Source organism: Dermochelys coriacea, chromosome 22 (genome assembly GCF_009764565.3).
Source record: "Dermochelys coriacea isolate rDerCor1 chromosome 22, rDerCor1.pri.v4, whole genome shotgun sequence".
Classification (NCBI taxonomy): domain Eukaryota; kingdom Metazoa; phylum Chordata; order Testudines; family Dermochelyidae; genus Dermochelys; species Dermochelys coriacea.
This window is the reverse complement of record NC_050089.1, coordinates 11,705,058-11,732,778: the sequence shown is the minus strand read 5'-3', so window position 1 is coordinate 11,732,778 and position 27,721 is coordinate 11,705,058. Positions and strand designations below refer to the sequence as shown.

At 41.7% G+C, this 27,721-nt stretch overlaps 1 protein-coding gene across 5 annotated transcripts in view; it reads left to right on the top strand.

Moving 5' to 3' along the window:
* Positions 1 to 27,721, top strand: part of ARHGEF12 (Rho guanine nucleotide exchange factor 12) — a 101,257-nt gene that overhangs the window by 14,255 nt on the left and 59,281 nt on the right. For 2 of the 5 annotated variants that reach the window (XM_043501071.1, XM_043501069.1), the window contains exons 2-4: positions 25,042 to 25,065; positions 25,871 to 25,959; positions 27,562 to 27,618. In XM_043501071.1, the coding sequence (XP_043357006.1) occupies positions 25,042 to 25,065; positions 25,871 to 25,959; positions 27,562 to 27,618 (170 nt within the window). Of the gene's footprint in view, positions 1 to 2,842; positions 2,862 to 25,041; positions 25,066 to 25,870; positions 25,960 to 27,561; positions 27,619 to 27,721 lie in introns of those variants that run through there. The other 3 variants (XM_038380441.2, XM_043501070.1, XM_043501072.1) reach the window with 2 other exon arrangements.

The following is a 27,721-nucleotide window of genomic DNA, read 5'->3' as shown; positions in this document are numbered from 1 at the left end:
GCTCAAATACCTGGGGCCTACAGTGGTAGCAGTGTGTTCTGTGGATTTCTTTAAATTCTGTAGTAACCATTTGGAGGTATGTCGTCATTCAGAGGTTTCTCCTTCATTCTCCCCTTGTCTCTGTCCTTTCTCTAGCTATGTGTGCAGAATCTCAGTGGCTAAATCTGTGGGCTGTCCTCTTCCAGTGACGAGGACTCCAGCTGCCACCAGGGCCCACGGATCTGTTTCTTAATGACAGTCAGATCAGTTCAGAGGAATGATAATGTGCAGAAACAAACTCCCACTGGCAAATTAATTTTATCTTCTAACGCTGCCTTCCCATCTCCCTTCTCTTCCATTAGGTTTGGAGATGCTTGCTTTAGATTACTGCACTTTTACTTAATAACCAAGTGGCTCCAACTTCCATACTGCAGTTAGAATAAATAATTTAATCAGACTATTTCAGAAGTCTGAGCAGGAAATACAGTAGGGAAATTGCCCTAATGCAGGCTATTCATAAATGGTTCCTTTCTTCCTTGTCAATAAATTAGCAGCTGATTTTTCTGACCTGTGTTTGATACCCTGTATGTGGAAATCTGGATTGTCTCAATAACCTATTCTGTGAAGAATGTGATCAGCTGTTTGCACGTTACAGTGGAACACAACATTCTTAATCCTTTGAAGAGGTTTGATTGTGGGCAACTTCCCCGGTTGTATAATGTGTATGTTTGGCGCCTGGAGCAGATTGGGAATTTGAGAGCAAGTTTTATTTGCTGGCATTTGAATAATGTAGCCATATAGTGTTTGGAGAGTTGTGACTTCTAGCAAATATGCAGGTGTCTGAGACCTATGGCATAAGAGCAGATAGAGTCGTTGAGAGTATTTCAGCAGATAAGGTGGGTTTGTGTCCTGGCATGACACAGGATGCAATCACAAATCTAAAATTAATGTTGAAGTATATGGAAAGTCTTATAGTTAACAATATAAATTTAATTATCAAATACCAGCTGACAGATCTGTTATTGGTCTAAACTTTGCTCAGTGGTTGAGGTTTGAGGACTGCTCCTCCTCCCAAGCTTAAAATAGGAAAAACTTGCAAAGGGGAGGGGAGAATGCAATTCTCCACTAGTGAGCAAAGATTAAAAATACAGATGAATCATCTACCAGGAACTATTAAACTAGGGGCTTGTCTCACCAGTATAATTATATTGGTGTATAACTCCCTGTATGTGTTCTCGTCTGTCTGTCTCTCTCTCTCTCTCTCTCTCTCTCTCTCTCTCTCTCTGGACTAAGCTTGTCCACATAGGTATATATCAGTATAATTATAGAAGTAGCATAGTAAAATATGCCAGTAAATTTCCCCACGTAGACCAGCCCCAATACCTTATTTCTCTCCTCTCCCCCCCCCCCATTTCTTTTCCCTGCCTATCTCCCTGACTGCTTGCCAGCATCATTTCTGTGCTAGAGAAAAGTTACTCTTTCCCATTGCTGTGGCGGGGGGACTGGAGAGCCCTGGAAAAGACTATTTATTGGCTGGATGCAAAGGGGGAATTGTCAGTGCGAAAAAAAAATTGTAATCATTGCAGCATCAGGAGTGACAAAAGAATTAAATTAGTTCTAGGGCATCTATCTCCTGATCCTATATTGTCTGGAGACACTGGGAACTTGGAATGTCAGCACTAGTGTTTGGTTCTTGTCACATCCTGGGGGTAAGCAGGTGAATGCAGCCACTAATGCCCTGGGAGATGGATCTCTGTGTTTTCGGCATCTGGGAGTACGAATACAGATATTGCTGCCTTGGGATGTTGATCTTGCTGCATTCTGAAGTTGGGAGTGTGAATCTACGCTTTAGTGACCTAGGCGGTAGATTGTAATGACATTTGGAAAAATACTTACTCTTGCTTATGGAGTCAAAATTCCGGTGCCTCTAAAGTTCTCTCTCCTGTATTGATTTATACTGTGGGATGGAGACTGAGAAAGGAGAGATTTCATAATAGGTTGAGAAAATCCTTTAAAAATCTTATGAGAACAAGGATCCACCATTTTTTCTTTCTGACCTTGGCCCATAACTAGTGTTGGGGCAAGTTTATTCCCTTTGAAAGCATTTATATTTGTTTGCTGAAGAGCTTCTAACGCTGGCTGTTGCTCTAGCGAGGTTCTGGATCTTAAAACCATGCCATTGGCTGTCTTGCTTCCTATCCTCTCTTTATTTCTAGCATGATTTTTGCTTCTATTGGGTAACTTGCTTTGGATGAGGGGATGTTACCATTGGGATAACTGGGCATTTCAGCGTTTCTTTCTGTCTCTGATTGTTTTATGAGACATCGATCTATACGATGGTCACTAGTTCCTTTAGTTTAGCTTGCTGCTTCGGCAATGGTCCCAGCTTGAATTTAGCAAGTATCAACCCTTGATCTGGTATAATTTTCTATTCCTAGAACAGCTGGTTGGTCTTCCTTGTCGCAGTGTTGCTGGAACCAATCAAACTTGGGGTAAGCAGAAATTTGCATACTAGAAGGTTTTAAAATATTTAATACCTCTTTGAAATTGGTCAAGATAAAAGATCAAGGAAGGCAATGTGACCATTTTTTTTAAATGGCGCCCCGCATATACCAGTGTCCTGCATCAAAAGCCAGTCCAGGCAAGTGAAGGCTGCAATCAAGTTAGAGCTCTCATGCAGGAGGGAAGTCCTTCGCTTTGTGCTTCTACAGACTGTGTTTTCTGTTGGTTTGTCACTGACTTTGTATAATTTTTCAGCTTCTTTCTTTTCATGGACTTCCATTTTTGTAACAAAACTTAAAGATATTATTATTGTTCTTAGGAAATCCCCTGAGTTGACCTAAAGCAGCCTGCTGTGTGACTCATAACTTTAGAGATTGAAGGTTAGTACTCTTGAGCACTTCCCCAATTTCCTCAGATCAGCAGATTCTGTTTAATATCTATTAGTACTAAATTTTAAGCACAGTTATTGTTAGTACAGTTTCAGCCACAGCATGGACACCGCTTCAAGGCCTCCACTACGTGAAAGGAAAGGTCTGAGCACTGCAGGTTTTGTTCAGTGTTAACACAGCCATGCATAAGAAAGAGACAGTTGTAGCTCAGTCTTGTAACGATTGGCTCTGTAGACTGTCTTGCCAGTCTAATCCTAACTTGGCTGATATGTGATCGTCTCTGTGGAGCCCAGAAAGTGGGTTTTACTGAGTAGAGCTGGTGGATTTGTCCGGTGAATCGCTCAGTGAGGTGAATGATAAATAGGGTCCTTTTGTGAGCTCTCACTCGGAGATGGGCTTTCTTCTCTTCCTTCTCCCCTCCTCCCCCTTATTTTTTTTTCTCCTCACCCAGCCCTATTTCCAACTTCTCTGATCTTTGGGTTCTTACTGAGTTCCCTTGAAATTGTTTTAGTTGTGTAGCGCTTACCCTGCATCTGATTGCTCTTCTCTCATTGCCTCTTTGGCCATTGGTCATTTGAGATGAATTGCGTTCTGCAGACACACTCCTCCATTGCATGTATTGAATTGTGAAGCTGGATCCTCACCGAAATACCTGGGCACTCTGGAGCCCTCCTAGAAGGGCCTCATTCCACACTTGGACCCAAAATGCTATCCAGATACCTCTCCTGTATCTGAAACCTGGAGACTTCTACATCTTTCCCCATACTCCCCTGCTCAACGCTAGCATACAACTGAGACATCCTTTTGTTTTTCCTCCCTCAGTCTGAACATTCTGAGAGTTTATTTTCTGTATCCATAGGCTACAGCACTGGTCTTCTTGGGTATCCTTGCTAAGAGTGCAGTACTGACTTAAGACAGTGTGGGGAGTGATTATAGCACTGGACAGAATCTGGTTCTGTTCCCACTTCAGCCACTCGCTTGCACTATGATGTTGGGCAAGTTGCTTCCCCTTTCTGGACCTCAGTTTCCCAATTGGTGAAGTGGAGCTAGAAATTTGCCTTGTAGAAATTGTTTGAGATTTTTTTTGATGAAAGGCCACGTAAGCGCTCAGTAGTAGCATTTTAACATTATGCTTTTACCTGACCCGCTCTAGAAACTGTCTACTGTAAACTTGCAGATGTTTCTGTTAGGAGGAGGCCTCTGTCTTGAACTTCCTCAGACTGATTGACTAGTACCATGTAATGCAAGAGCTTTCAAATCCCTAAATAGAATATTTGACTGTCACTCGTTTGTTAAGCAAGGCATTTGTTGCTGTCTTTGAAAACCATGGCAAAAGTGGCTGAGCCACATTGCTTTAGAGCTAACAAAGGTTTGCTTTCTCCATAGTGTGGATTATGGGATATTGCAGTGGGGTGCAGCTTTCTTGAAGAAAGTGATGGATACCCTCTTTGGGGCAGGGGGAGGGCATGGCACAGAGGACACATTAGCCCCACATTTCACTCTCTATGCTTAAAATGTGCACAGCTCTACAAGTGGCATGAAGGAAGTGACTCGAAGATGGTGGAACAAGTGTGTTGGATGGCAGCGTTTGTCTCTCTTTATTGTCAGAAGCCATCTTTGGAGGAGGATTAGTTGCAGTGCTATGAGGTGGGAGGGACAAAGGCATAGATACATCTGAAGCAAAACTAAGGCTATGAGTTACAAACAGGACAGCACTGGCAAGGGGGGGAAAAAGTGGTTGTAATGTTTTATGCGTTTTGTAACAGATGAAAAATACAGTTTTGAATGCAGTAGGAGGACTTTTTTTGTTTAAAAACTCTCTATTGCATCTTGTGTAATGCTGAGTGTGTGGAAAAATGAGGATAATGTAGTGAACCAAGAACTCTTCTGTACTGTTTGATAACCCAACAGCATTTAACAAAAAGGAGTGGGAATCAGTCTCTAATATTTACGGATGCCCCTCAGCAGTATCGTTTTAAATGTGGAGGAATTATTCCATCTCTTCATATTTAAAAGCGTACTAACTCTCAGGTATGTCAAAAAGATTGAATTGGATTGTGGATTGTGGACTATGTGACGTTGCGTAGCATCCTGCTGAGATTTATAATATATCAACCTGCAGCCTGTGTTAAAGTTACTGCATATTTTTTTAAAAAAAGTATGCATAACCAGCGTTATTTGAGACCTTCTTTACTGTTGTCAATCAGTTGCGCCCAGAATAGTCAATATAAAGGCACTGATTTGTTGGCCATTGATGCAAGCGTTGCTATTAACAGGCCCGCTTTTAGCACCCTGTGTGGAGCCACAGTGCATTATATAATAAGAAAAAACAAGGACTAGGGCATAGACATGGATTAATATCTGTCATTTTATAAATTTTATTCCATTCCTACTGTGATCAGGAAATACAGATATCTAATTCCCATGTCATCTGTGATATAACTAAAGGAGATGGTGCCATAAAGGTAAATGTTTTATACATTAATGAGGAGACCATGCAATAACATTCTAGTCTTAAGGCTTTTTATAGACTTAAAAAAATAATTTCCTATCCTTCCATAATTTTTAAACAACTCTATTTACTTATAGGTTTTTCTTTGTCACAACCACTTTGAACTTCTCAGTCTTCCACATCTGTAATGTCCATTTTTATTTGTTAAGAAATTGCTGACTACTTGACTCCTGGTATCTCTACAAGCACATGCTGTGATAACCTGCAAGCTCTGTCATTTTAAAGCTCTGAATGAGCTTTCATGATACAAGTTTAAGCTGCAATCCCAAGTGATGGTAGAGAATATGGGAGTTAGATGGGCTTTTGCAAAAATGTTGTTACTTTAGCAATCTTAGAATCTTAATCGTTTATTCAGCTGGAGATTTTTCTAACAGACACAACGTTTTAAAATCAAATACTTGACTCTTTCAGCCCTATTTCAGTATCTCACTGCTGAGCAAATTAGTGCTGTTATCTTCTCTCCATTTTTTTAAAATGAGCTGATCATGATAATTATCTCGTGGTGGTGACTTGTTACCAAATAGAGTTCTGTTGTTGGCAGCCCCGATAGATTCATAGATTTCCTTTTTTTATATTATTTAATTTTTTTTAAGGCCAGAACGGACCATTAGATCATCTACACTGACGCCCGTATATCAGAAGCCATTAAATTCCATCTGCTTACCCCTATATTTAGCCCAATAACTTGTCTTTGACTGAAACTTAACTTTTGTTTTAGCTAAACCAGACTGTCATCCCGTCTTGATCTGAAGACATTGCGAATCCACCACTTCCTTTGGTAGTTTGTTCCTGTGGTTCCTCTCTCTCAATGTTAAAAATCAGTGGCTAGTTTCTAACTTGAATTTGTCGGGCTTCAGCTTCCAGCCATTGTCTTTTCGATCAACTAAACAGATTGAACTCTTTAAGTATCTCACTGCAAGTCCTCAAATAATATTTGGGGGTATTTTCTGCATGCTCTCAAATTTTTGTCTTTTTTTTAATATATCTGACACCAGAACTGGATGCAGTATTCCAGTGTCTCTCGCCAATGCCATATAAAGGAGTAAAATCAGCTCCCTGCGCTTGCTCGCTACTTGCCTGTTTATACATCCAAGGATCACCCTTTTTTTGTCACAGCCGGAGCTCATATTTAGCTGCTTATCCACTGTGGCCCCTAAGCCCTTTGCAGAGTTGCTGTTCTCCAGGATATGGCCTGCGTTTCTTGTTCCAAGATAATTAATGTTGCAATTGGCTGTATCAAAATTCCATTTTGTTAGAATGGGCCCAGGTGACCAAGTGATCCAGATCGCTCTGTATGACTACCCGGTCCTCATTATTTACTACTCCATCAGTCTGTTATCAGCAGTGATTTGAAGTATGGGTATCCGCCCTAAGTTTGTTCTATTTTCTCTGTCTCCTAACAGTTGCTTTGCAGTACAGACGGTAATTGTCCTCTCCCATTGTGACACCGGAGAAATGGGATAGTGAAGCTAGTTGGAGCAGCGCTGTCTGGCAGTGCGCATGGACTTCACGTGGCTTGAGGGGTCTTTATGGAAACCTACATTTGTACATATTCGGTCGGGAGGTGGGGGAGAGTTGTCATACAGCTGTGACTGAACCTTGGATGCTCCTTCAGTACTGGGATGTGTGCTGTGCCCTCTCCAGTGGCATGGAAGCTGAAGACACTCAGTACCATGCAGGCTCAAGCCTTATGTGCTATAATATTGGTAGAAATCCAACAGACAGTTGTAAAAGGCAAGCTAGAGGCATTGGTGATCCAAACTGGAACTCTGTTACTGCTCTGCAGCTTTTCACTCAGATATGGAGTCCATTCCTTGGGGACCTCTCCACATCCGCTGTGTGGAGCTCTGGGAAGCGGCTCTTTTCCCATGCTTGGCTCCTTATTGGGGTAAAGGTCTGTGAATTCCGCATAAATATTTACCATACCCTATCCTAACCAGCAGAGAGCTGCTAACGCTGTGTCTTAGCAAAACAGGCAGACTTCTGCTTGCTGTTTGCCGGCTTCATGTCTCCTGTGTGCCTGAGCAGGAAAGCGTCTCATCAGTAAAGGATGCGACGGGAGAAACAAAGGCCAATATGAAAGTTATTGAACATAGACTAACGTACAAAGGGAGGGGTGGTCTATGGAAAATGGGTACTGATCCACAGAGACCACTGACCCCATTCTTTAGAAATACATGCGTAACTGCCAGAAAGATACAAAAAAGGAAAATAGAATTTGGCTAACCTATAAGGGTTATAAGCAATGTCTGCTTTGGAGTTTAGGGGGGAGTGTTCCTTTTTCCCCTCACTCTCTCTCCTTTCCCTCCCTCCCTCCCTCCCTCCCTCCCTCAGGGGTCTAGAAACCATTAGCTAGATTGTAGAGAACAGCCCTGCATAAGTTGCAGACATGGACTAAATGGTCTAATAAATCATAGCCATAGCTAATTTCTGTTATCACCCGGCTGTACTGAACCTCTTTGCTCCATGGCATCATGGGCTGTTGAATCAGATTTTTGCATGATTGGGAGGTTTAATTTGGCACAGAGGGCACCAGTGGATGGAGCTACTGGGAATTAGGGTTGTTGGATAAGATGAGGGGGTGTATGAATGTTCATTCTTGGATCCCCTTATTTTACACCATATCCTGGCATCTGCATTAATTCCCTGAAGCAGCAATAACATGTGAAAAGAACACTCTGGACTCCTTTTTTACCCCTGAAAGCTTTTAATCACTTTATCTTTTGATTTATAGCAATATATTAGCTTTCATCACAAGTTGTGGGTACTACTTGCCAATGTCGGCCAGAAATAAAGGGGTCAGCTACTCCCTATCCCTAAAATGAATATAACCGATCACAATAAAAATCAAGCCGGATAATGCTGTCCTTCCCCACAAACATTCTCTGACTTTGCCCTTTCCCACAGTGAGTAAATGTGGGAATCTCGCATCATGTCCTGAAGGTCATCAAATTTGGGCTGTTTCAGATGGGGTGGGAACTAGGGTCCAAAAATTGTCCAGGGTACAGTAGCTTTAGGTAGCAATGTGGTTCTGGTAATCCTAGTATTTCAGAATGTGTTGAACACACTTGGTCTGATTCTTACTTACACTAAGGTCCTTTACTCCACTCTGGAAGTGTAAAATAAGCCTTGGTGTAAATGAGAATCGGGCACGTTGAATTTTGAGTTCAAAAATTGCAGGTGTCGTCTCTCTTTAAACCCAGTGCTTGCTCGCTCTCGTAATAACCCTCCAAGATGCTGTCACTTTATCCTGTACTCAAATCCCCTGGAAGCTTCTACCTCCTCCCAGGGTAGATCCTTTCTTGGGTGCTTGTACAGCATCATGACCTACTCCCATGCTCCTTGCCACTTTTCCTGAGGGACAGCACTGAACTTCCTCTAACTTTTTCAAATAAGGAGGTATTTTGGGGGGTTTCCGTTTTGATGGGCTACAGATTACGATGTGTAGTTTTGAAGCATTTAGGGTTCATGGTTCAGACTGAAAAGACAATTCAATATTTTCCTGTGTCCTGGTACCATCACAGGCTTTTTGATTTGTGGGGCCTGAAAATGTAACCACTAAGTTATAGTAATAGCAAGATTTTACAAGTTTAGAAATAAGATCTACTTATTGACCCTTATGCTAATGATGTAAAATTAAATATTTTCCATAATTTAAAAAAATAAAGATTCCCCCCCGAGTGAATGGGCAAGTAGAGCTTTGTAAGGTTGTAATAATACTTTTTGTAGGATTGCAAACACATTTTGAACCTCAAATATCCCTCAGAAGTACATATCCCCATTTTAAAGTTAGGCAAACGGAGGTGAAATGATTTGGTCAAAGTTGCACAGAGTGGAGTAGATTCTGGAATAAATCTTGACTTCTGACTTGCCATTTTAGGCTCTTAACTGCTAGACCACATTGCTTCTACTACTGTAGGCTGTGACTGTTTCCACCGGTTAACACTTTAGTGAAGTCAAAGATGCTGAATATCAGCTTCAATGTTTTAAGAAAAAGTATTTGTGGTAAATTTTGCTCTAACTGCGGTGTTAAAATCTATGCAGTAATAGTATCCAAATGCCAATTGGTGTGGCAGGGGGAGTGGGGGAAATTTAGGAATCCTTGACTTTAAAACAGCCAGTGTTTAAAAATAGCCTGTCTTTTGACACCATGCTCCAGTTCTGAAGGGAAGGGTGGCTCTCTGGCACACGTGATGCATGAATAAAGTAGACGTGCAGGCTCTGCTTTGGGATTTTTTTTGTTTTTTTGTTTTTCTCATTTCATTATATCTTGGGCCACTTGTGTTTTGAAGAGCACAGGTTAAACATTGCTGGCTGTTTCAGTTCTGCTCTCTAGGGTAGACTGGGATTGTGTGCAATGAGAGGTGCTGGCCAGTGAATTTCTGAGCATCTGGCCAGCTCTAACAAAAGGGGAAAAAATAACAAAGGACTCCATTTTTTGTTGTGAAATCCCTCAAAAATGAGAGACACACGTGTCTCAGAGCTGAAGACCCTGCTAAATACAGCCACTACTATTTAGAAAAAGATAATGAAAACCACAGGAAAAAATCTAGAGGCATAGAAAATACATTCCCTTGGAATGTATGGGTGGGAATTTTTTGCATATTTAGAGCTGTGGAACAGATAGATTTAGAGGTAGGAGTGGATTCTTTTGGCTCTGTGCCTCCTGCATTAATTCCTTCTGTAGCTGTGATGAGATCATAGTTTTGTCAGATTGTAATTGGTCAGTGCAATTTGGTATTGAGACAAACTGGGCTGAGGAGCACTGAAGTTGTGGTAAATGGGTCCTTTTTTTGGTGAGGTTGCTCACCACTGTTCTAGCCAGTTCCATCGTTTTGACAACCGCAGCGACAGGGGAAATATATGGAGTTGAGTTAGGAACAGTGTTCAGAGCAAATGATCGTAACCTCTTTAGGTGACATTAGACGTTTTCAAGGGAAAGGCGTTAAATGTACGTTTCCCTTTCCTTCTCTCCTCTTGCTGTCTGCAGTGGCACAGATGCTCGTTAATGGAGTGCTGGCTATCACATTGCCTGCGGCATGGTTAGAGCCCTGGGAAGATTTACATTAATCAAACACAAACAGGCAGTGTAGCGTGAAGAAATTTCTATCCTGCTAGCGCTGCTCAGGAACCTAATTAGGTTATTGGGGCAGAAAAAGAAAACAACCCCTCCATCCCACTACTACCTTCTTTCCCTAGGGCTGAGCCTGTCATATAGTCAAAAGGGCAGTGAGCTTGCTGCCCTCTGTGTTGACCTGCTGATCTCTCTTTCCAGGAGAGAGAGAGAGAGAGAGGATTTTATTCCTTCTTCTTTTGAAAACAATAGGGAAGGTCCATTCTTCCGAGAAGAATTCTGTGCTTTCAGGTATCATTGTGGGCGGGTGCCTTTAAAAATGTCTGTAAACAAAATATATCATGCGATATGCATGTGGGGGAAGGCAAGGCTGTGTGTGATAAGACCTCGCAGCCCTATTTGGGTTTTTTTTTTTTTTAATGAAATGATGCACTTGTACATTTCATTCAGTTACCATGCTCGGTAGAGTGATCTGATGCTTCCTTTTTTATATCCCTCTTGGTCCCAGGACATGCTGAGTTTTAAACCCCAGCTCTCTTCCTTTGCTGCCCTGCTACATGCATTCTCCCAGAGAAGTACATAGATGCTGTTCTCTGCCTGTCCATTAGTAGCGCAGTGTTGGGTCTCTGTTGATGATGGTTGGGAGGAGATGGGAGAGAAGAGGTGGAGTTTATTCCCATCCCTCAGATGGTTAGTAAAACAATCAAATGCCTTTCCAGGAATGTCAGATGAGCATTTTTTTTAAAAAAAAAACAACAAAAAAACAAGGCAAAAACCAGGCATAGCTTGGAGAGGACTTGGGCCTGGTATTCTATTCCATGGTAACGAGCCTTTCGAGATCTCGCTCGTCTGCTGTTTTGTCCTGTGATCCAGGTAATGTCTTGAAGCCTTTGTTCCCTCTCTCTCTGTTATATGACAGTGGTGAGAGACTAGAAAATAACATTTCTGAGTGCTAGGGCAGGGTGGGGAAGGAATGTTCCTGTAATATTGATGAGAATTAACTGTGCATGAAATAACCCTTTCCCCTTTATGTTGTGATCCTGCAGTTGCTCTTTTTTGTGTTTGGTTTTTAATTTACCATTTAAATACACTAATTTTGAAAATGCATACCTTAGTCTCTGCTTGAGAACAAAGGTTTTGACAGCTAGAAAAGATGTCTTGCAAAACATACAGGCAGCACTATCCTTTTCAGCATTGAGGACTGACCTGCTTGCAAGCCTTTTTGCATGCTAGCAGCATCCTCCTTACCAGCATTTGTGATCTACCTGAAGTGAGATTTGATGATCTTTGGATAGCAGTGAATTACTTCCCACTGAGTGCTTGCGAAACCATTTTAGAGAAGGTGGTGATGTTTTGAATGTTTTCCTGTAATATTTCCATTTTTGTATCTATTATTGTACCTAGTTTTATTGAAAACAAAAGCAGCAATGGAAGAGAGCTGAGCTGACAGTCTCTGTTCAGGGCGGTGCTGCTGGTACAGAATTCATACAGCATTAATCTGAATAATTTTACCATTTATTCAGTGTGTAATGTCAGCACCATGATGTCTATGAAGACACTTCTGTCTTGCTTTGTGATGGTGTTGAGAGGTTCATTGTATCCATTTGATCATATCTGTTAATGTATGGATGTTGGGATTAGATGTGAAGAGTGAAGATGGTGTGAAAAACACATCACTGCATTTCCTTTGATGGAATATGTTATAAAAGAGGCACTTAGCTTCTGTCCAGAAAGGGAACTTTCCAGAAAGGCAATGTTTTAGGTGGCCCTGGCATGAAGAGGCAGCTCTGAGAAGTATTGGGACATGATCCTGAGTGTTGTTGCAAGCTCTGTTCTCTCACTGAAGTCAGTGGGAGTTGAGAGTTCTTAGCACTTCACTGGTCTGGGTTTTAAATAAGAAATGCTGAGGACGAATGTACTCTGCAAAGCTGGGGCAGAAACAACTTGAAGCAGACACTGCGATTTTTTTTTTTTTTTTCCAAATGGTTTGATTATCTCCATCCTGCTGACACGAGTCTTGAGGAATGTAACTGCTCCCACCTCTCAACAGCTGGTATATTTCTCAGGAATAAGGCTTTCTTTTAAGATGGCTTCACGGGAGAACTCGGGGCAGGCCGAGGAGAATATTCATATACAAATGTCCTTAGAAGTACTATATAATGATTCGCAAAAAGAAAAGGAGTACTTGTGGCACCTTAGAGACTAACAAATTTATTAGAGCATAAGCTTTCGTGAGCTACAGCTCACTTCATCGAATGCATTTTGGTGAAACATGATTATACCTTGGCTGATATATTGTCATATGCTTTCTGAGCATCCCAGAGTATGTTACTATAACCTCATTGCTTTATTATAGACTGGTTTCCCTATTTTCCCCCCTTCCCAACTCACAACAGAAGACACTGGACTTGATCCTGCAGTGAAGCCAGAACCTGTGTTTGGTCTAGTTTCTGACAGTAGTTTGTCATGTATTCAGCATTGAAACTTCACAGTAAGAACAAATTAGGGTGACCAGGTGTCCTGATTTTAGAGGGACACTCCTGATTTTGGGGTCTTTTTCTTATATAGGCACCTATTACCCCCCCACCCCCTCCCGGTTTTTCACATCTGCTGTCTGGTCACCCTAGAACAAAATTGAAGGGGATATGGAATGTAAGGGAGCAAAGCCTTGCTTAAATACACCTGGAGAATTTGCACTCTTCACGCATGCAGTATGCTGTGCATCATTTTGCTTCTTGACCTCTAGCTCAGGCTGCATTTCAGTGGTGTGGAAGATAGAAGGGTTGCATATTATGTGCATTTGTTTTGGTTCCTTTGGGTTTGTAGGCACTATACAAAAATATAAGATACCAGAGAGAGCCACTGTTGTCGTTATAGTTAAGACTGAAATTTAGTTTTCCAGCATAAGCTTGGGTTTTTTCCTTCACTGTACTTTACCTCCCTTTGCCAGAGCTAAGAGAATCTGTCTGAAACTTCTCATGTGATGTTGTGCCAGGGTAGAAATTTTTCTGGAAAGTTTTGAAGCAAATAGGATGAGACGTTAGTGCGATTAAAAAGAGAGATGTAATTCACTTCTGAAAAATGCTTTTCTTTTCTTTTATTGGTTTATATCTCAAATGTTGTGGCTTACAAATGACATTCTCATTTACTCTCTCTCCCTCAGTGGTTGCATCTTTGTTAGCCAACTTTGTAGCATCAACTCACCACCAATGCAATTTAACCAGTAGTAGTAGAATGGGCTGCAAATCAAGTTGTATCAGAGACTTTCTACAATTGTTAATAACTTGGACCCAGTAGAGTGGAAGCTGTAGATAGGACTGAAGTGTTACTACCCACACTGTAGGTTAGACAGCACTGTGGTCATGATTCCCAAGACTCTCTGTTGTAGATTCTGCTGGTGGAGCAGAATGTGTCCAGTTTCTTTCCTAGTGTAAATGATGCCACTGAGGAGCTCTTTGCCTTGGGCTAGTTTTGGACACGTTATGTGTAGATTAGTTATTGCTGCAGACAAATGTTAGGAGTCTTGCAAAGGTCATGCAAGTGCATGCCATCCATTCAGCACAGACTAATGAGCATGGTTTGACAAATGGGTTATGGCTTGAGGGGAGGGGCTTGGGCATGGTGGCGGATGCTTTTTACTTTGGTTGCCCTTTGGCTGAAAAGAGACTGTCCTGGGTTGGCTGGCACAAATTCTGATGTTCCAGCATTGAGGTACTAGACCAATAACCTACATTAACTATTGGAACAAACTGCTAAGAGAAGTGATGGATTTTCCATCATTTGATGTCTTCAAATTCAGACTTTGATGCCTTTTGTCAAGGCTGTGGGGCTCAATACAAGAGTAACTGGAGGACATTCTGTGGTCTCTGTCGCACAGGAGGTCAGACAGTATGAGCTAATGGTCCCTTCTGGTCTCGAAACTTGACTCTATGTGAATTAAGGTATCGTTGAGCTACTTCACGCTGTTTTTGTCAGAGTTTCCAAACCAAAGGAAATGTTCCAGTCAAATATCTGCATTAAGCTGTAGTTAAGGTAGATGTGCATTTATAATCTCGAGGGGGGGAGGAAACAACTTTTTAAAATGAAGTTTTTTAAAAATAGAAACAAGTATCTAAAAGACAATAAATACAAAGATAGTCACGCTTTGAAAATGGAAAGTATATAAATATTACTATAATTTGGCAACCCTGGGAAATGGTGTTTTGTATATAATCAGTGCCTAGATATAGGATAGGGGAAATTGAGCTGAGTCTCCTATGTCAGCAAGCTTTCTGAGCTGAAAAGTCCCTCTGCAGAGGGGCCTAATCCTGCTCCCATTGAAATTCATTGCAAAACTCCCATGAATTTCAGTGGGAGCAAGCTAGGGTTGCCAGGCATCTGGTTTTCTACTGGAATGCCTGGTCGAAAAGGGACCCTGGTGGTGCTGGTCAGCATTGCTGACCAGGCTGCTAAAAGTCCAGTTGGCAGGGCTAAGGCAGGCTCCCTGCCTGCCCTGGCTCTGTGCAGCTCCTGGAAGCGGAAACATGTCCACGTGGCCTCTAGTCACAGGGGTGGCCAGTGGGTAAGATTCCTGCGCAGAGCCCCCATGGCTGAGCCTACACCTGTGGGCTGCAGGGACATGTCACCGCTTCCGGTAGCCTCCTGAAGCAAGCACCGCCCAGAGCCCACACCCCTGCCCCAGCCTTGAGCTCCCTCCTGCACCCCAAACTCCTCCATGTCCAGCCCCACCCCAGAGCCCGTACCCCCCAGCCGGAGCCATCAGCCCCCTGCCCCAGCCTGGTATAAATGAGCAAGGGTGGGGGAGAGCGAGTGATGTGGGGTCTCGGAAAAGGGGTAGGGCCGGCCACAGGGCAAGGGTGTTTGGTTTTCTGCAGTCAGAAAATTGGCAACCCTAAGCAAGACTGGTCTGTTAGTTGCTGCTTTGAGTGTGCCCATCATTGGGTAACAGACCCAGTTCCTCACTGGTGGCTAGAACTTTCGTGTAGGACAGATGTGATGAATGAGTCTGTTGCGTGTACTGTCTGTGTGTGGCTTTTGTTCTGCCATAGGTATGTATATTTATTATACCAACTGACGAATGAGATGTGTATTCAGGGACAGATTTTCAAAGGGGCTTCAGACTTGCTTTTACCTTTGTGCACACAATCACAAAAGCAAAATTTGATATTTAGAGACCATATATAGAAAATGTGGCTTTCAAAATATGGTGCATTACATGTGACGTGTTTTCTCCTTCCTTCCAACCCATATCTTTGCTGTTTTAAAAGCTGTCTTCACACTTGTTGCTAGTCTGCCACAGCCACAAATAAGGTACAGCATTAATAAGGAAACTAGGCTGTCTCTCCAATGAAACATGAAAGCTGCATAATACACTGGGGCAACATGACTGATCTCCAAGCCCTTGTGCATGTTGGGTGGAAGCAAATCCCATGGCATTTGAACGCTTTAGATTTCCAATGGTTGGTTTAGCAGGATAAAACTCTGTGTGTAGGCCGGGTGCTGGTGGTGGAGTAGCAGAGGCGTGTCTCCCATGAGCTAGCTTTGTATTGCAATTATTGTCAGGCAAAGCAAACCTTTCCTTTCAGCAGTAATTAACCTGCCTTTCTAAACTGTAGCTAATTTTGACTGTCTGTCCCTGTCTTCTAAAGGAACTTAGTTGTGTTATGGTCCTTGTGCAGTGGGGTCATCTGTGGTTGTAAGAATTTTTACATTATTTCTTATTAATGAATACTGGAGGGAGAAAAATGCAACAAAAGATACTGGTTGCGTTCCTGAGAGGTGTAAATTGGGCTTTTCCTCGTGAGCAGAAATTCACGGTGCCAAGAAGTACAAATGGAAAAAGGCTTTCTTCAGAGCCTTTTTATTAGGACCAAACCAGATACTACAGAATTCTCTTCTGGTGTCAAGAGGTAAGTGAGGGTATGAATTTTGTAGGTCTGAGAATCTTTGCCTAAGAAAGCACAGTCTTTACTCCTGGATTTGAAGAGCTTGGCCCTCTTACCTTACTGGTGCAATGTGCAATGCAATCGATGCTTGCAGCAAATGGACAAGTCTTGTGGATGCTTGCCCACCAGTTCACAGTGGCATAACGTCTCTTGACTACAGCAATTTCTTTCAGGTAAAGTAATTCTAAGAAAGTGTTTCAGAGTAGCAGCCGTGTTAGTCTGTATTCGCAAAAAGAAAAGGAGTACTTGTGGCACCTTAGAGACTAACAAATTTATTAGAGCATAAGCTTTCGTGAGCTACAGCTCACTTCATCGGATGCATTTGGTGGAAAAAAAAGAGTGGTTTTCCTTTTTGAAAATAATTGATCATGTGTTTTTAATTCCTTTTGTCACCCCCTTCCATCTGTGTTCTCTCTCTCTCAGTTGGGTTACTGGCTCATCTTTTTTCAATGACTGGTCACCCCTTTGCCTAACCCCAGCATGTGCTCCATAGACTGGGGTAGTCCATGGACCACAGTTTGGGAGCCTCTGCTCCAGAATGATTTCAGAATAGAGTTTCGTTTTGGGTCTCTGATGTATCATTTTCCCTAGATGAACCTGACACTGTTGCTTGAATCTCTTGTTTTCAGGCTTCGTTTATAAAGCCTCAGGGATGAGGGAAAACTGATCAGTTTGTTACATTACTGTCTCTTGTATTTTGTAGTTATGGGTTGTGTTCTGTATAGCTGTTCCTACCCAATAGTGCAGATACTAGACAATAGCTGTCCTTGTGCTAGTAAAGGACTGTAACTTCAAGTCCTGTAGATGGGAAACTGTGATGCTTCTAAACTTTGGAAGTCAGGCACTAGTGGAAGAACAGTATTTGGTGCTGAAAATGTTTGTCTGATTAAAATGTCCCCTCCCATTAGCAGAATTTCTACAGTGACTAAAAGCTCTCTCGCAGGGTCTTGGCTTCAGCAGCAGAACAGCACAAAGGCCACATTGAGAATAGCTGCTGGGGAAACCCTCCTTCCTTGCCTGCCCTGTAAATGCAGTTCTTTCTCCATGAAAAGCCCTGACATCAGCTCTTGGAAAAATCCAAACACTTGGGTCATGGAACAGAGTTGAGGGCACTTGGCTGGCGTGGTACTGAATGGCTGAACTGTGGATGAAACTTGACTAGAGATGCTTTCCCCTCCCCTCCCCTAACCCATACTGCTCTGAGAAACATTAACCCACACATTGGAAAGCTGCCCAGAAAGAAGAGACTAAGAGTTGTTGCAAAATTGCAATAACTTATCAGTATTTTCTGGACACCCACTCCTGCACTAGCCCCTCTCTCCATCTCCACTGGTTATATACCTCTTTGAGAGCTGAGTACATCTATCTACACTGTTGTTTCTCAAAGCCGGCAAAAGACATCCCACCAGCATTGTTAGTATCTTTCATATAGCTCCTGGTGTGGAAACCAAGGCATTGTTTTCTTTTTACATGAAGTTCTTGAAGAGCACTGATGCCTCCCTTCTGTTCTTTCATGCTTTTTTTTCCCTTTTTGCGTGTTCTATTTCTCCCCCTTGCCCACCCCCCCATATCTGCTGGCAGCTGCAGAGAGAGAGAGCTTGCCAAGGGCTGTGGCACTGCTGCACAGCAATGAACATTCTTCCCACCCACAGCGTGCGCCAGTTTAACCACTTTCTCAAAGCTGCCAGCAGCATTGTTTTTGAAAATCCCAAATGTTCTGCACCTAGTTATCGGCGACTATACCTCGCTGTGGTGGTAGGGTGCTTTTGCTAGTATTGGTGTTTGGACTTTATCTGTGGGGAGTCCTGACCTTTTGGGAATCTCTCCTTTTTGATGATCCACTGGAAACAGTCATGTAGCTTTCAAGGCTCTGGGGAAGGTGTATTTATTGACTTTTGCTTATTTCATTCCTGCCCAGTTTTGCGGCCAAAACAATACTAGTATCCATTGGTAGCGTCTCTTTTAAACTTTACTCATCATGGGCATTTTGGGAAAGCTATTGGTGGATTTTTATAGTTTGCCTGTCACTATGATAGCGAGGTGCTTATTTCTGAAACTTAAAAAAAAAAAATGCATAAACTACCCTCAGTGGCATAACATGAAAAGATCGCTGCAGCAGTCCACAGGAATGTTACCATATTAAAGCAAAACACAGTGGAATCTAAAACTAAAAATATTATGAGCCAAATCCTGAGATCTTTACTGGCTTTCTACTTGGGCAAAATTCCCTTTGGAGCTGATGGGATCATGTGGGGGGAAGAGTATCATGTGGGGTCAGCACAAGGGGACCGAACTAGACAGGCTTTCTGGCCTTCTTCAGTCATTAGTTTCATATGTTCCTGCATTGAAGGTGGAGATTAGATCCATTCACAGAGCTGCCAGTAATCTAAAGCTAATAATGCCATGAGTGATTCTTCCATGAGTCATTCTGTCAGCTGTGGCTGCTGCTCTGGACTCCTACTAAAATAACATGGATGTTTTTCTTTATCACCCAGTTCAGTTTCCCTCCCCCTTGCCACAAGTTTACCAGATCTCTCTCTGGCTGCAAGGGGTCCTAGCTATGTGTACCACTTGGCCACCCTTTCTAGCTCAGTTTCTTCTCTACAGCCTGCATTTGAAACCCCTTGTCCTCAAGGGCTGTCAGAATTTGTTCAGGAGAAGACTTCAAGGTTCCTACAGCTCTAAGCAGTGCACAACATTTTGTTGGTGATGGTGGGAAAGGGGACACTGCACCTAAGAAACTGATCTCTAAATGGTTACAGTCTAAGCTGTAGATGGTTTCTGCACTGGGTCAGTGGTGTCTAGTGAAAGTAACCTAGATAAGCTGATATGGTCACAGCAGGGGTTTGTGGGTAGTGTAGTGAAATGCCATATTTCTCTCTGCGTTCTCTTGGTTTCTAGTAGCTGGCCACTTACCACATCTGCATTTCTCTCTGTCCGCCTGTCATTTGCAATCTCATCAGTTCCTCTTACTCAGCCATCTCTCTTGTACAGAACATGTTCACTCAATTTTGTTGTGACAGAGGACTGCCTTTAGCTGTATGTTAAGCTCATAACGGTGCTGCAATAGTTCAGGTCGCATGAGCACTATCGTATAAGCCTTGTCTTCTCAGGGCTTTGACATTCAGCAAACGAATGCCTTCCTCAGTTTAGAGAGAGAGAGAGACTAAAATGTGAGAATAGCGCACACCCATTTTTTTTAATGGAGATCTATTCTGAAAAATTACTATGAAATGGCATCACAGTCTTCCATGTTTGTTTGTAGCTCAAAGACTCCAGTTCAAATGTGCTCAATTTACAAGTTAAAATGTAGCTTTTTCTGACCACCAGCGCTGTAAACTTGATCTGGGGTCTGAGAGTCAAATTTGAAGTGTCTGATGAAGATGATGCAGGCTGTTCAGTGGGCTGGCATGGATCGAGGTGTGGTTTTGAGAGAGAGACAGAGAGAGAGAGAGAGAAATTTAGTCCAGCTGTTAAATCTTAATTACCAGATCTGTTGGTGCATACATGAGCCAGAACAGAATCCAGCTACCTCTCTGAGCTGCAGTTGCTCTGTAGGACTAAATAGAGGAGACAGCACTAAAAACTTACTGTTTTGTTACTAAAGTCAGCAGATTCAACTCCTAAATATCTACCGAGATTCCATTATTGACTAATAATGCCCAATGATAACCTGCTATTGCGTAACAAGGTGCCATTTTAAATAGCCTCTTTTTAGAGCAGAACAACTCTTGGAGGTTGTGTGTGTGTGTGTGTGTGGTTTTGTTTTGTTTGTTTTTCCTTTTTCAGCACTTGCTCTCATGAAAAAGTAAGATGGCTTTATGATTTTTTTTTCCTTCCTGTTTAAGGTTTTGTAAAAAGCAACCTCTTTTTCTAAATGACGACTATAAAGTAACCAAGATGCTTTCAATACAACTATTCTTCTCCTAATTAAAGATTATTTCTGTCAAGCAAGCAGTTTTGCTTATCCCTGTTGAGCAAATTGCATGTTATAGATTACTCAGATCAGCATAAGCTGTAATAATTTTGATTGAAATCCTGCAAGCAGTAACTTTACACACAAGCTTAACTTTAAGCATGTGAATAGGCCAAGTGAAGTAAATGAGGCTAAAGTTATGCAAATGCATATGTGTTTCTAAGTTTGAGGCCCAAATTTGAATCAAAATTTCTCAGTTTTTGAGAAAGCAGGTACTAAAATCTTGCTAGAAATCAAGCCGGAATAAAACCCAACATGGTTCTCTGAACAATGTGCTATTTATGGCCTGATATATTTTCAGCCTTCAGGGCTAGAATGGAATGCTTTGTACTGTTGGAAAGCTGGGAATCCTTCCTAGCCCTGGTGTGTTTTGACACACAATCTTAAAACTATTATTTTTCTCTTGGCTTAGGTGGTGCTTTTTAGGCACTGGTCCAGTGCAGAGTGGGGGGTGAATGTGTGAGTGAGAGAGGTACTTTAGAGCAGTGTACTTTTCAGTCTCTAATATTACAGGTTGTGTATTTTTGTTCAATTTGCTCGTTACTTAACTTATTTTACTTAACATACTTATGGCTGATAAAGGCATGCTTTTAATAGTCTGACATGTTAAGTCAAATAAATCAAGTGATTTTTAAATGTCTTGCAAATGAAATTTGATATAGTTCTTAATCACTTATGGTATTTGGGAGTCGTAGAGAGGGCAGAACGACTAGTTTGAAAATGTGCTGATGCACAACGGCACATCAGACAAAATGTCCACGAAGGTTTTTATCAGTCAGATTTGGAGTTGAATCTCCAGCTGTTAACCTCAGCCTGCAGTGGGTTTGCAAAAGTAGGTGAAATGCACAATCTACTGTGTTGTGTTGTTTGAGCACAAGGGGGTGAGTTCAAGGTGAGCTTTCAGCACTACCTCTGAACAACTTTTTGGCTTTTGTGGGATGAAGGGTGAACATCAAATAAAGGTTGAGTTAAGCATGTGAACACTTGCTGAATACCTGCCCACTGTGGTGGGCATCTGGCAGAGAAATAAGATTATATTAATCACTTAGAGCTTTATCTTTTTCTCTGTTAAGCACCATTCCTCCCTATTTCCCTGAAAGAGAAATCTTTCTGACTCTTCCTGATGCATGCTTGAAGGTACCTCAGAGTGCAGGAAAATCCCGAACTGCTGGATCAGGAGTATTCCAAATCGTACTGTCACATGGCAGCTCTGTCTGCATCATTGTGGAATCTCTTTTAATGTACTTTCAATATGCATCATTTCTCAGTCTAATTTCTTATACTGTGCCTATTACCATAGTACAGAAGTGATTTGGTATTTAAGCATGGAAGGATATCTTCAGCAAACCAAGAAATGCGAGGAGTTATTCACAGGGGGAGCATGTGGGAAGAGGAGAAACTTCGCCTGTGCTGAATGCTCCCCAGTCTGATTACTGAATGTCTTAAACTCTGAAGATCTCTTCTATCCCTTAATTTCTGTGGTTCTATAATTCAGTGGTCTGGAACTGCTTCAGGGCTTGTTCAGAGTTTGTTCTATAAGGAAGATTATCTCTGGTTCAGCTCTAACACATAGCTGAACAAAGACCAAGTTCCTATCCAGTCCTGTTCTGTCGGCTGGACTAGACACTTCTGAAGTAAAGTTCAGTAATTCAGGGCAGAAATGCAGTGATTGTACACTGGAGGAAAGAACCTTGAGGTCTCCTCGTCTCTCCCTGTATTTCTACAGAATTTGCTGGGTACTCATAGACTTGTGAGAGGCTTCACTGTGGTCATGACCTGCTGCCTGCCCTGCTTTCCTCCCCTTCTTCCTCCCCCCCCCCTTTTTTGAGGAAAAAAGAAACTCAGGAAATTGGCTTGTAGCCAGTGGCTGGGGAGCTTCCGGGAATCTATCCCAGAATCCTTCTGGAACAGTGCACCACTTGACGCATGCGGCATTGTTCTGGAGAGTGGAGTTTTCATGAGGGAAAGACCGAGGCTAAAGGTGATAAACACTGTGTTCGTGTGATCCCAGCATTAGTGCTGAAGCCCATGGAAAAGAAACCAATCTGCTTTCTTCTCGGGTAGCAATTCTGCCAGGATGAGCAGGCCCATTGTAAACATTGGATAATAATCACTTGTCATATAGAAATGCTCTGAGGCTTGGACCCTGCCTGATTCAGCAAGGTGCTTAAACACATGCCTAACTATTAAGCACATCAGCTGTTCCATTGATTTCACGTACATGAACAGTCCCATGAAAGTTAAGCTTGTACTGAAGAACTTTGCTGAGTCAGGGCCTTAATTAATTATAGGAAAACCTTGAAGTCCATAAGCATGTATTTTTTTTGAAAACAAACAAAATGTAGCATAACACTTTACACTACTAAAACTCAATTTACTTTCCTCATTTATGCTGTTAGGTGGAGGATAGAGAAGTGCAACAACTAAAACCGTAAAAGAGCTAGTTTTATTTTGGTTTGTAATCTATTTTGCTTTCTGGCTGCATTAGTATGATGTGGCAACGTTTTGAGTTAGAAACGCTGTAGGGCAAAACTGTTTTCATTGAAATATTTCTATTTAATGTTCGGTTTTGCAAAACACGTTATAACAAAATGTATATTTGGGTGCCTCATCTATCAGATGCCACTCAAATATTTGTGACACACCCTGTGATACTAAGTTTTTTGTAAGAGGAAATTATTGCATCTGGCTTTGGCAAGTTAATGATTTGCCCCTCCTGTTCTCCCTAGATCCACTGTCAGCTTATTTTACTGTTGAGTCAGACTTTGTTGTTGCATCTCAGTTTATCGCTGAATCTGTAGGACTAGGTTAGATTTAGCTGCCTGAAACACCACCTTCTTTCCTCTGCACTGGGGTCAAGGCTGTCTCCTTTATTATACTCAACTAGTTCTGTGCCAGCCAGCCAGGGATGATGTACAGACGGAGAGTGGGAGGGTGAACTGTCCAGGTGGAACAGAATGGGGAGAGGTTGGGCTGGGTAAGCATTTCTTATTTGTGTCTTTCAGATAGTACCCAGTTCTTACATTTTTAAGCAAGAGATCTCCTCCTAAACTTTTGGGGGAAGGAGAAGCCAATAATGCATTCTCCATGTTTGTATCTTCACAGCCTCTTGTTTGGATTTGTTGCTATATTTACAGCCAGTGTGTTTTGGCTTGGTGTATGTATGTCTTTTTAATGGAAAACATGCTCCTTTGGAGAGTTGTACTCTTAATTTGTTTCTTCTTTTGTGGGAAGAGATGGATTTATTTATAGCGGTGTGCTTGAGTAGAGGATTGACACAAGTGATGGGCATTTTGTGTGTGTACACCTTTTATGTGGGTTTCTTCTACCTGAAGAGAGGGATTAGGTGAGTGATAAGCTCAGGTTGAATTTAATTAGTATTTTAAAGTAATTGTAATCATGTCACAGGTGTATAAAGGCTTCACTTCTGTTCAAGACACTGGAGATGCAATTGGTACTGGGCAGAAAGCAGGTGGTTTAACCGCTTTTTCCTTGGGGGAAAAAGAAAACTTTAAGCATGAAGCAGCTTGTAAATAGTCATCTTGTGTGGGGAGACTCCTTGCTAGTCCAGAAAACCATTTGGGAGAGGAGGTTGATTATGAATGTGGCCCAGTCAGTCAGTTTGATGGGCTCAGGGTTCAACTTGCTTATTGAATCTGAGGGTGGAAATGCTAGTCTCAGGATAATAAAATGCCTTTTTCTTTTTTTTTTTAACACAACCTTTCCACAGGAGAATGAGCAGATTTTATTAAAGGAACTTGGTCCAGTTAAAATCTATTAGATAAAACAAAATCAGTTAAGTGTTGCCTTCCAATTTTTATTCTATTACATTTGCCTTCTTTAATTTAGTCGTCTTTTCCTTTCTTCTGTTGCTGTATGAAAGACCCAGACAAAACAGGAAAAGCCAACTCTACGTTAAGTGCTGTCAAATGCACAAAGCGAACAAACTGGGGGGGGGGGGGGAAGAGGAAAATATTTCCCTCTAATCTTTCATTTATGGTAATCTTAAGCGTTCCTAGTAACAATAATTTAGACCAAGATGTGACCTTAAATGATCGCTGTCTGTTTTACTATACTACTTTTCATTTCTGTACTGCTTTCCAGATACGAATCTAAGAGCACTTGACAAACAATATTGAATTTGGCCTCCTAAAACTGCTGAGAGTTCAGGAAGTATTATTACCATTTTGCAGATAAGGAAGCTGAGGCACATAGAAGTAAAGTTACAAACTAAAGGTCACACGTGGGAATTGTGTGGCAGTGCTACGAACAGAATTTCTAGATCTCCTGATTGCTTTGCCTAATTGTCTAAATTGCTGATTTCCATCCTTCTCCTTTGAGAGAGGATGCTCCTGGGAGGTATGGTGTTTATTGATAAGAACATGGGCCTGGGGTACTGGATTCAAGGATTCTAACCCCAGATCTTCCATTGGCTAGCTGCGAGACCTTGGGTGAATGTTAAACTTTCTTTAGTTCATTTTACAGTTGGGTAAACTGAAGATAGTGATAGCTCAAAGAAGGAGTTATGCTGTCCTTTTAGGAAGGTAAAGGACTTGGGGATCTTCTTATGAAAGGCATTGGATGTGCAGAATGTCTTTTTTAACGTTAACTATGATATTAAGAAGCAAAATGTATTTCACTACACTTTTTTTTCCCCCCCCCAGGTTTCCTCTCAAAAAACCTACAAGGTAAGACAATGGGGTTTTGGTTGCCTACCTGTATTACAAGCTTGAAGATGGCGTTTTTGCACAATAAAATTACTTAAAAAAAGCATATTTGGAAGCAGTGTCCGTAGCTCACTTAAGTAAATGAAGTGCACAAATTGGTCTGTGTTATACAGAAGGTCCGAGCAGATGGTCACAATGGTCCCTTCTGGTCTTGGAATCAGTGGACTGAGTTCAAAATATAGCTGGTGACATTTATACCGCATGGTTTAGTGTTGCCATTTGCAGTTTCTTTAGCATTTTTGCTATGCACACCTACTCAACTTATCTGGGATTTGAGATGGTCCTAGAAAGTGACTCCAAGTTTGTGCCTGATGTACAAACTTATTGCATGAAGGCTTTTTGTTTTAAATCTTTGTCTCCATTTTGAAATTAAATTTTAAGGCAGGGTTGGGGGAACTGATGATTTTGGGGATGCTCTTTTCCCCCTTTGTAAAGTATAAACTGGCTTCATTTTTTAAAGTGAAATTTGGCAAATTATTACACAATCAATAAGCTTAATTGCTTTCGACACTTGGAAAGTTAAAAGGTTAAATGCACTGTTTATCTGGGGGAGAGAGAGTTTTTTTCTCCCCTTCGGAATTTGGTGTCTGTCTTTGACTGTTAACTTAAATGTTGCTTAATGTCTTTTCAGTATCTTTTTTTTTTTTTTTTTTTTTTTGCTTGTTGGTTTTGTTACTGAGGAGACTTGCAGTTTCTTTGTGAAGTTTTAGCTATAAATGCTCCTATGGTGAAGTGATCCAAAATCAGTTGCTTTTGTTTGACATAGGCATGGCAGCATTCTGAGCAGAGAGACTCCAGCTGACAAGAAACAGAAGGTTGAACGCTGCAGTAGTACACACGACTTTGATCCTACAGGTAAAGGCTTCAGAACTTCCCAGATGAGAATGCAGGATTGAAAAGTTATTGGGGGTTGGAGTAAATGAGCTCTAATAGACATAACGTTCAGGAGCCATTGTTCTCTATTTGATGCTTGCAAAGCTTTGTTTTGTTTTTTGTTTTTGTTTTTTGTTTTTGTTTTTTCTTCTTTACAGCAAAGGTGAGCGACTGACTTTGGCATGACCTTGCACAAGGTGGCTTTTGTCTGTGCAAAAATGTATCTAGACTAGTAGCCTCAGCAAATGACCTAAATTGTTTGTTGTTTTTAAGAAATAAAATAAATTGCCCAAATGTTAAGGAAGCAAATATTTTAGCTTGTGGCTGGTCTTACTTGGTGGAGGAAATGTGGATATGTAAAAGGTTGTGTGGTCACAGCACCAACTGTCTTCCAGTTCCAGTGGGTTTTGACCCTCTCTGCAGCCTTAAGGATGAAGCTGCAGTTGAATTTTTAAATTAAAACTTAATTTTGATGGAGGTGGTATCCATTTTTTCTCTTTCATTCTCTTCCTATGCCCTTCTGTCAAACCTGGACCATCTTTGTTAGTTTTAGAGTCTAACGCTGTCTTGGGCACTGGACTGCATGCAAAGAGTCTTTCCTCTCTCCCTAAACCACTAACCCAGTGACTGTTGTGTGTTCTTAAAACTGTCTGACAGGCTCTTGCGTGTAAGCCTGCTGGCCCCATGCAGTGTGTGTTTCTCATGTTTGTGCGCTCTGGTCCTGCTGTTCCCTGGGGACTGTGGAACAGCTCAGAGTAGAATCTGAAGTTTGTAGACTGGGATATGAAGGATGTATTCTTGCACAGAGTGGATCAAGCTACTGTTTGCAAACCGTGTTATAACATTTTCTGCCACTAGCTGCATGGTTCCTTTCTAGTGTGCAGAACAAATGCATTTAAAGTGGGCTTCTAAAGTGCACTTTTCCGGAGGCAGGGGGAATTTAATGAGTATCTCCATTCTCTTTAGGGTTAGGTAAAAGTTAAATATTTTGATTTGGGTTGCGGCGGAGATGGTCCCAGGATTTTGAACTTCAGGTTTAGAATTTGGCTGCCTGGAAAGCAAAGCAGATGATCCTGGGACCTTTTAATCCCAGTACCCATTCGCTTGCTTTTAAGGGCTGTTGGTCTGCCCTAGCATTTAAGGTATTTGTGGTCTAGTCTTGTAGATTGGCTTTTTATTCTAGCCTCCATAATACTCATGCCTTTCTAAAGATGGATTCCAAGCATTGTGCACTTCCATATATGCAAGCAGTTTTATGGTAGAGATGAATGCCCTGGGGTCTGTATGCCCCCAACACTTCTATCTAGAGTAACTTCTCTAATTCACTTGTTGGCATAGGAGAGAACTTTGTTTACTGCACTTTGTCTTCTGTGATAGACCCTCTCAGTATGGGGTTACCTGTGTTGTTCACACTAACTTATTCCAAGTGTTATCACTTACGTGTTGTTCATACCGTATTTGTGTTTTGCACGATTTAACCTGATCATAGAAATCATTCTGTTTTTTCCTTGAAGTTTTTTTTCTCATGTTTGGTCTCCATATTTTCCATATCTCTCTTTCTCCTTTTCTCCTGCTCTTGTGCAGATAGCTCCTCCAAGAAGACAAAGTCTAGCTCGGAGGAGAGTAGATCCGAGACGTATGGTAAGCTAAAGCAGCCACTGTAGCCTTGCATCTTTCCTGTCTGCTCCATGCTGTCTGCCTGTGTGCCCAAGGCCTTTGCCTTTTACTTGCTCCGCATGGCTTG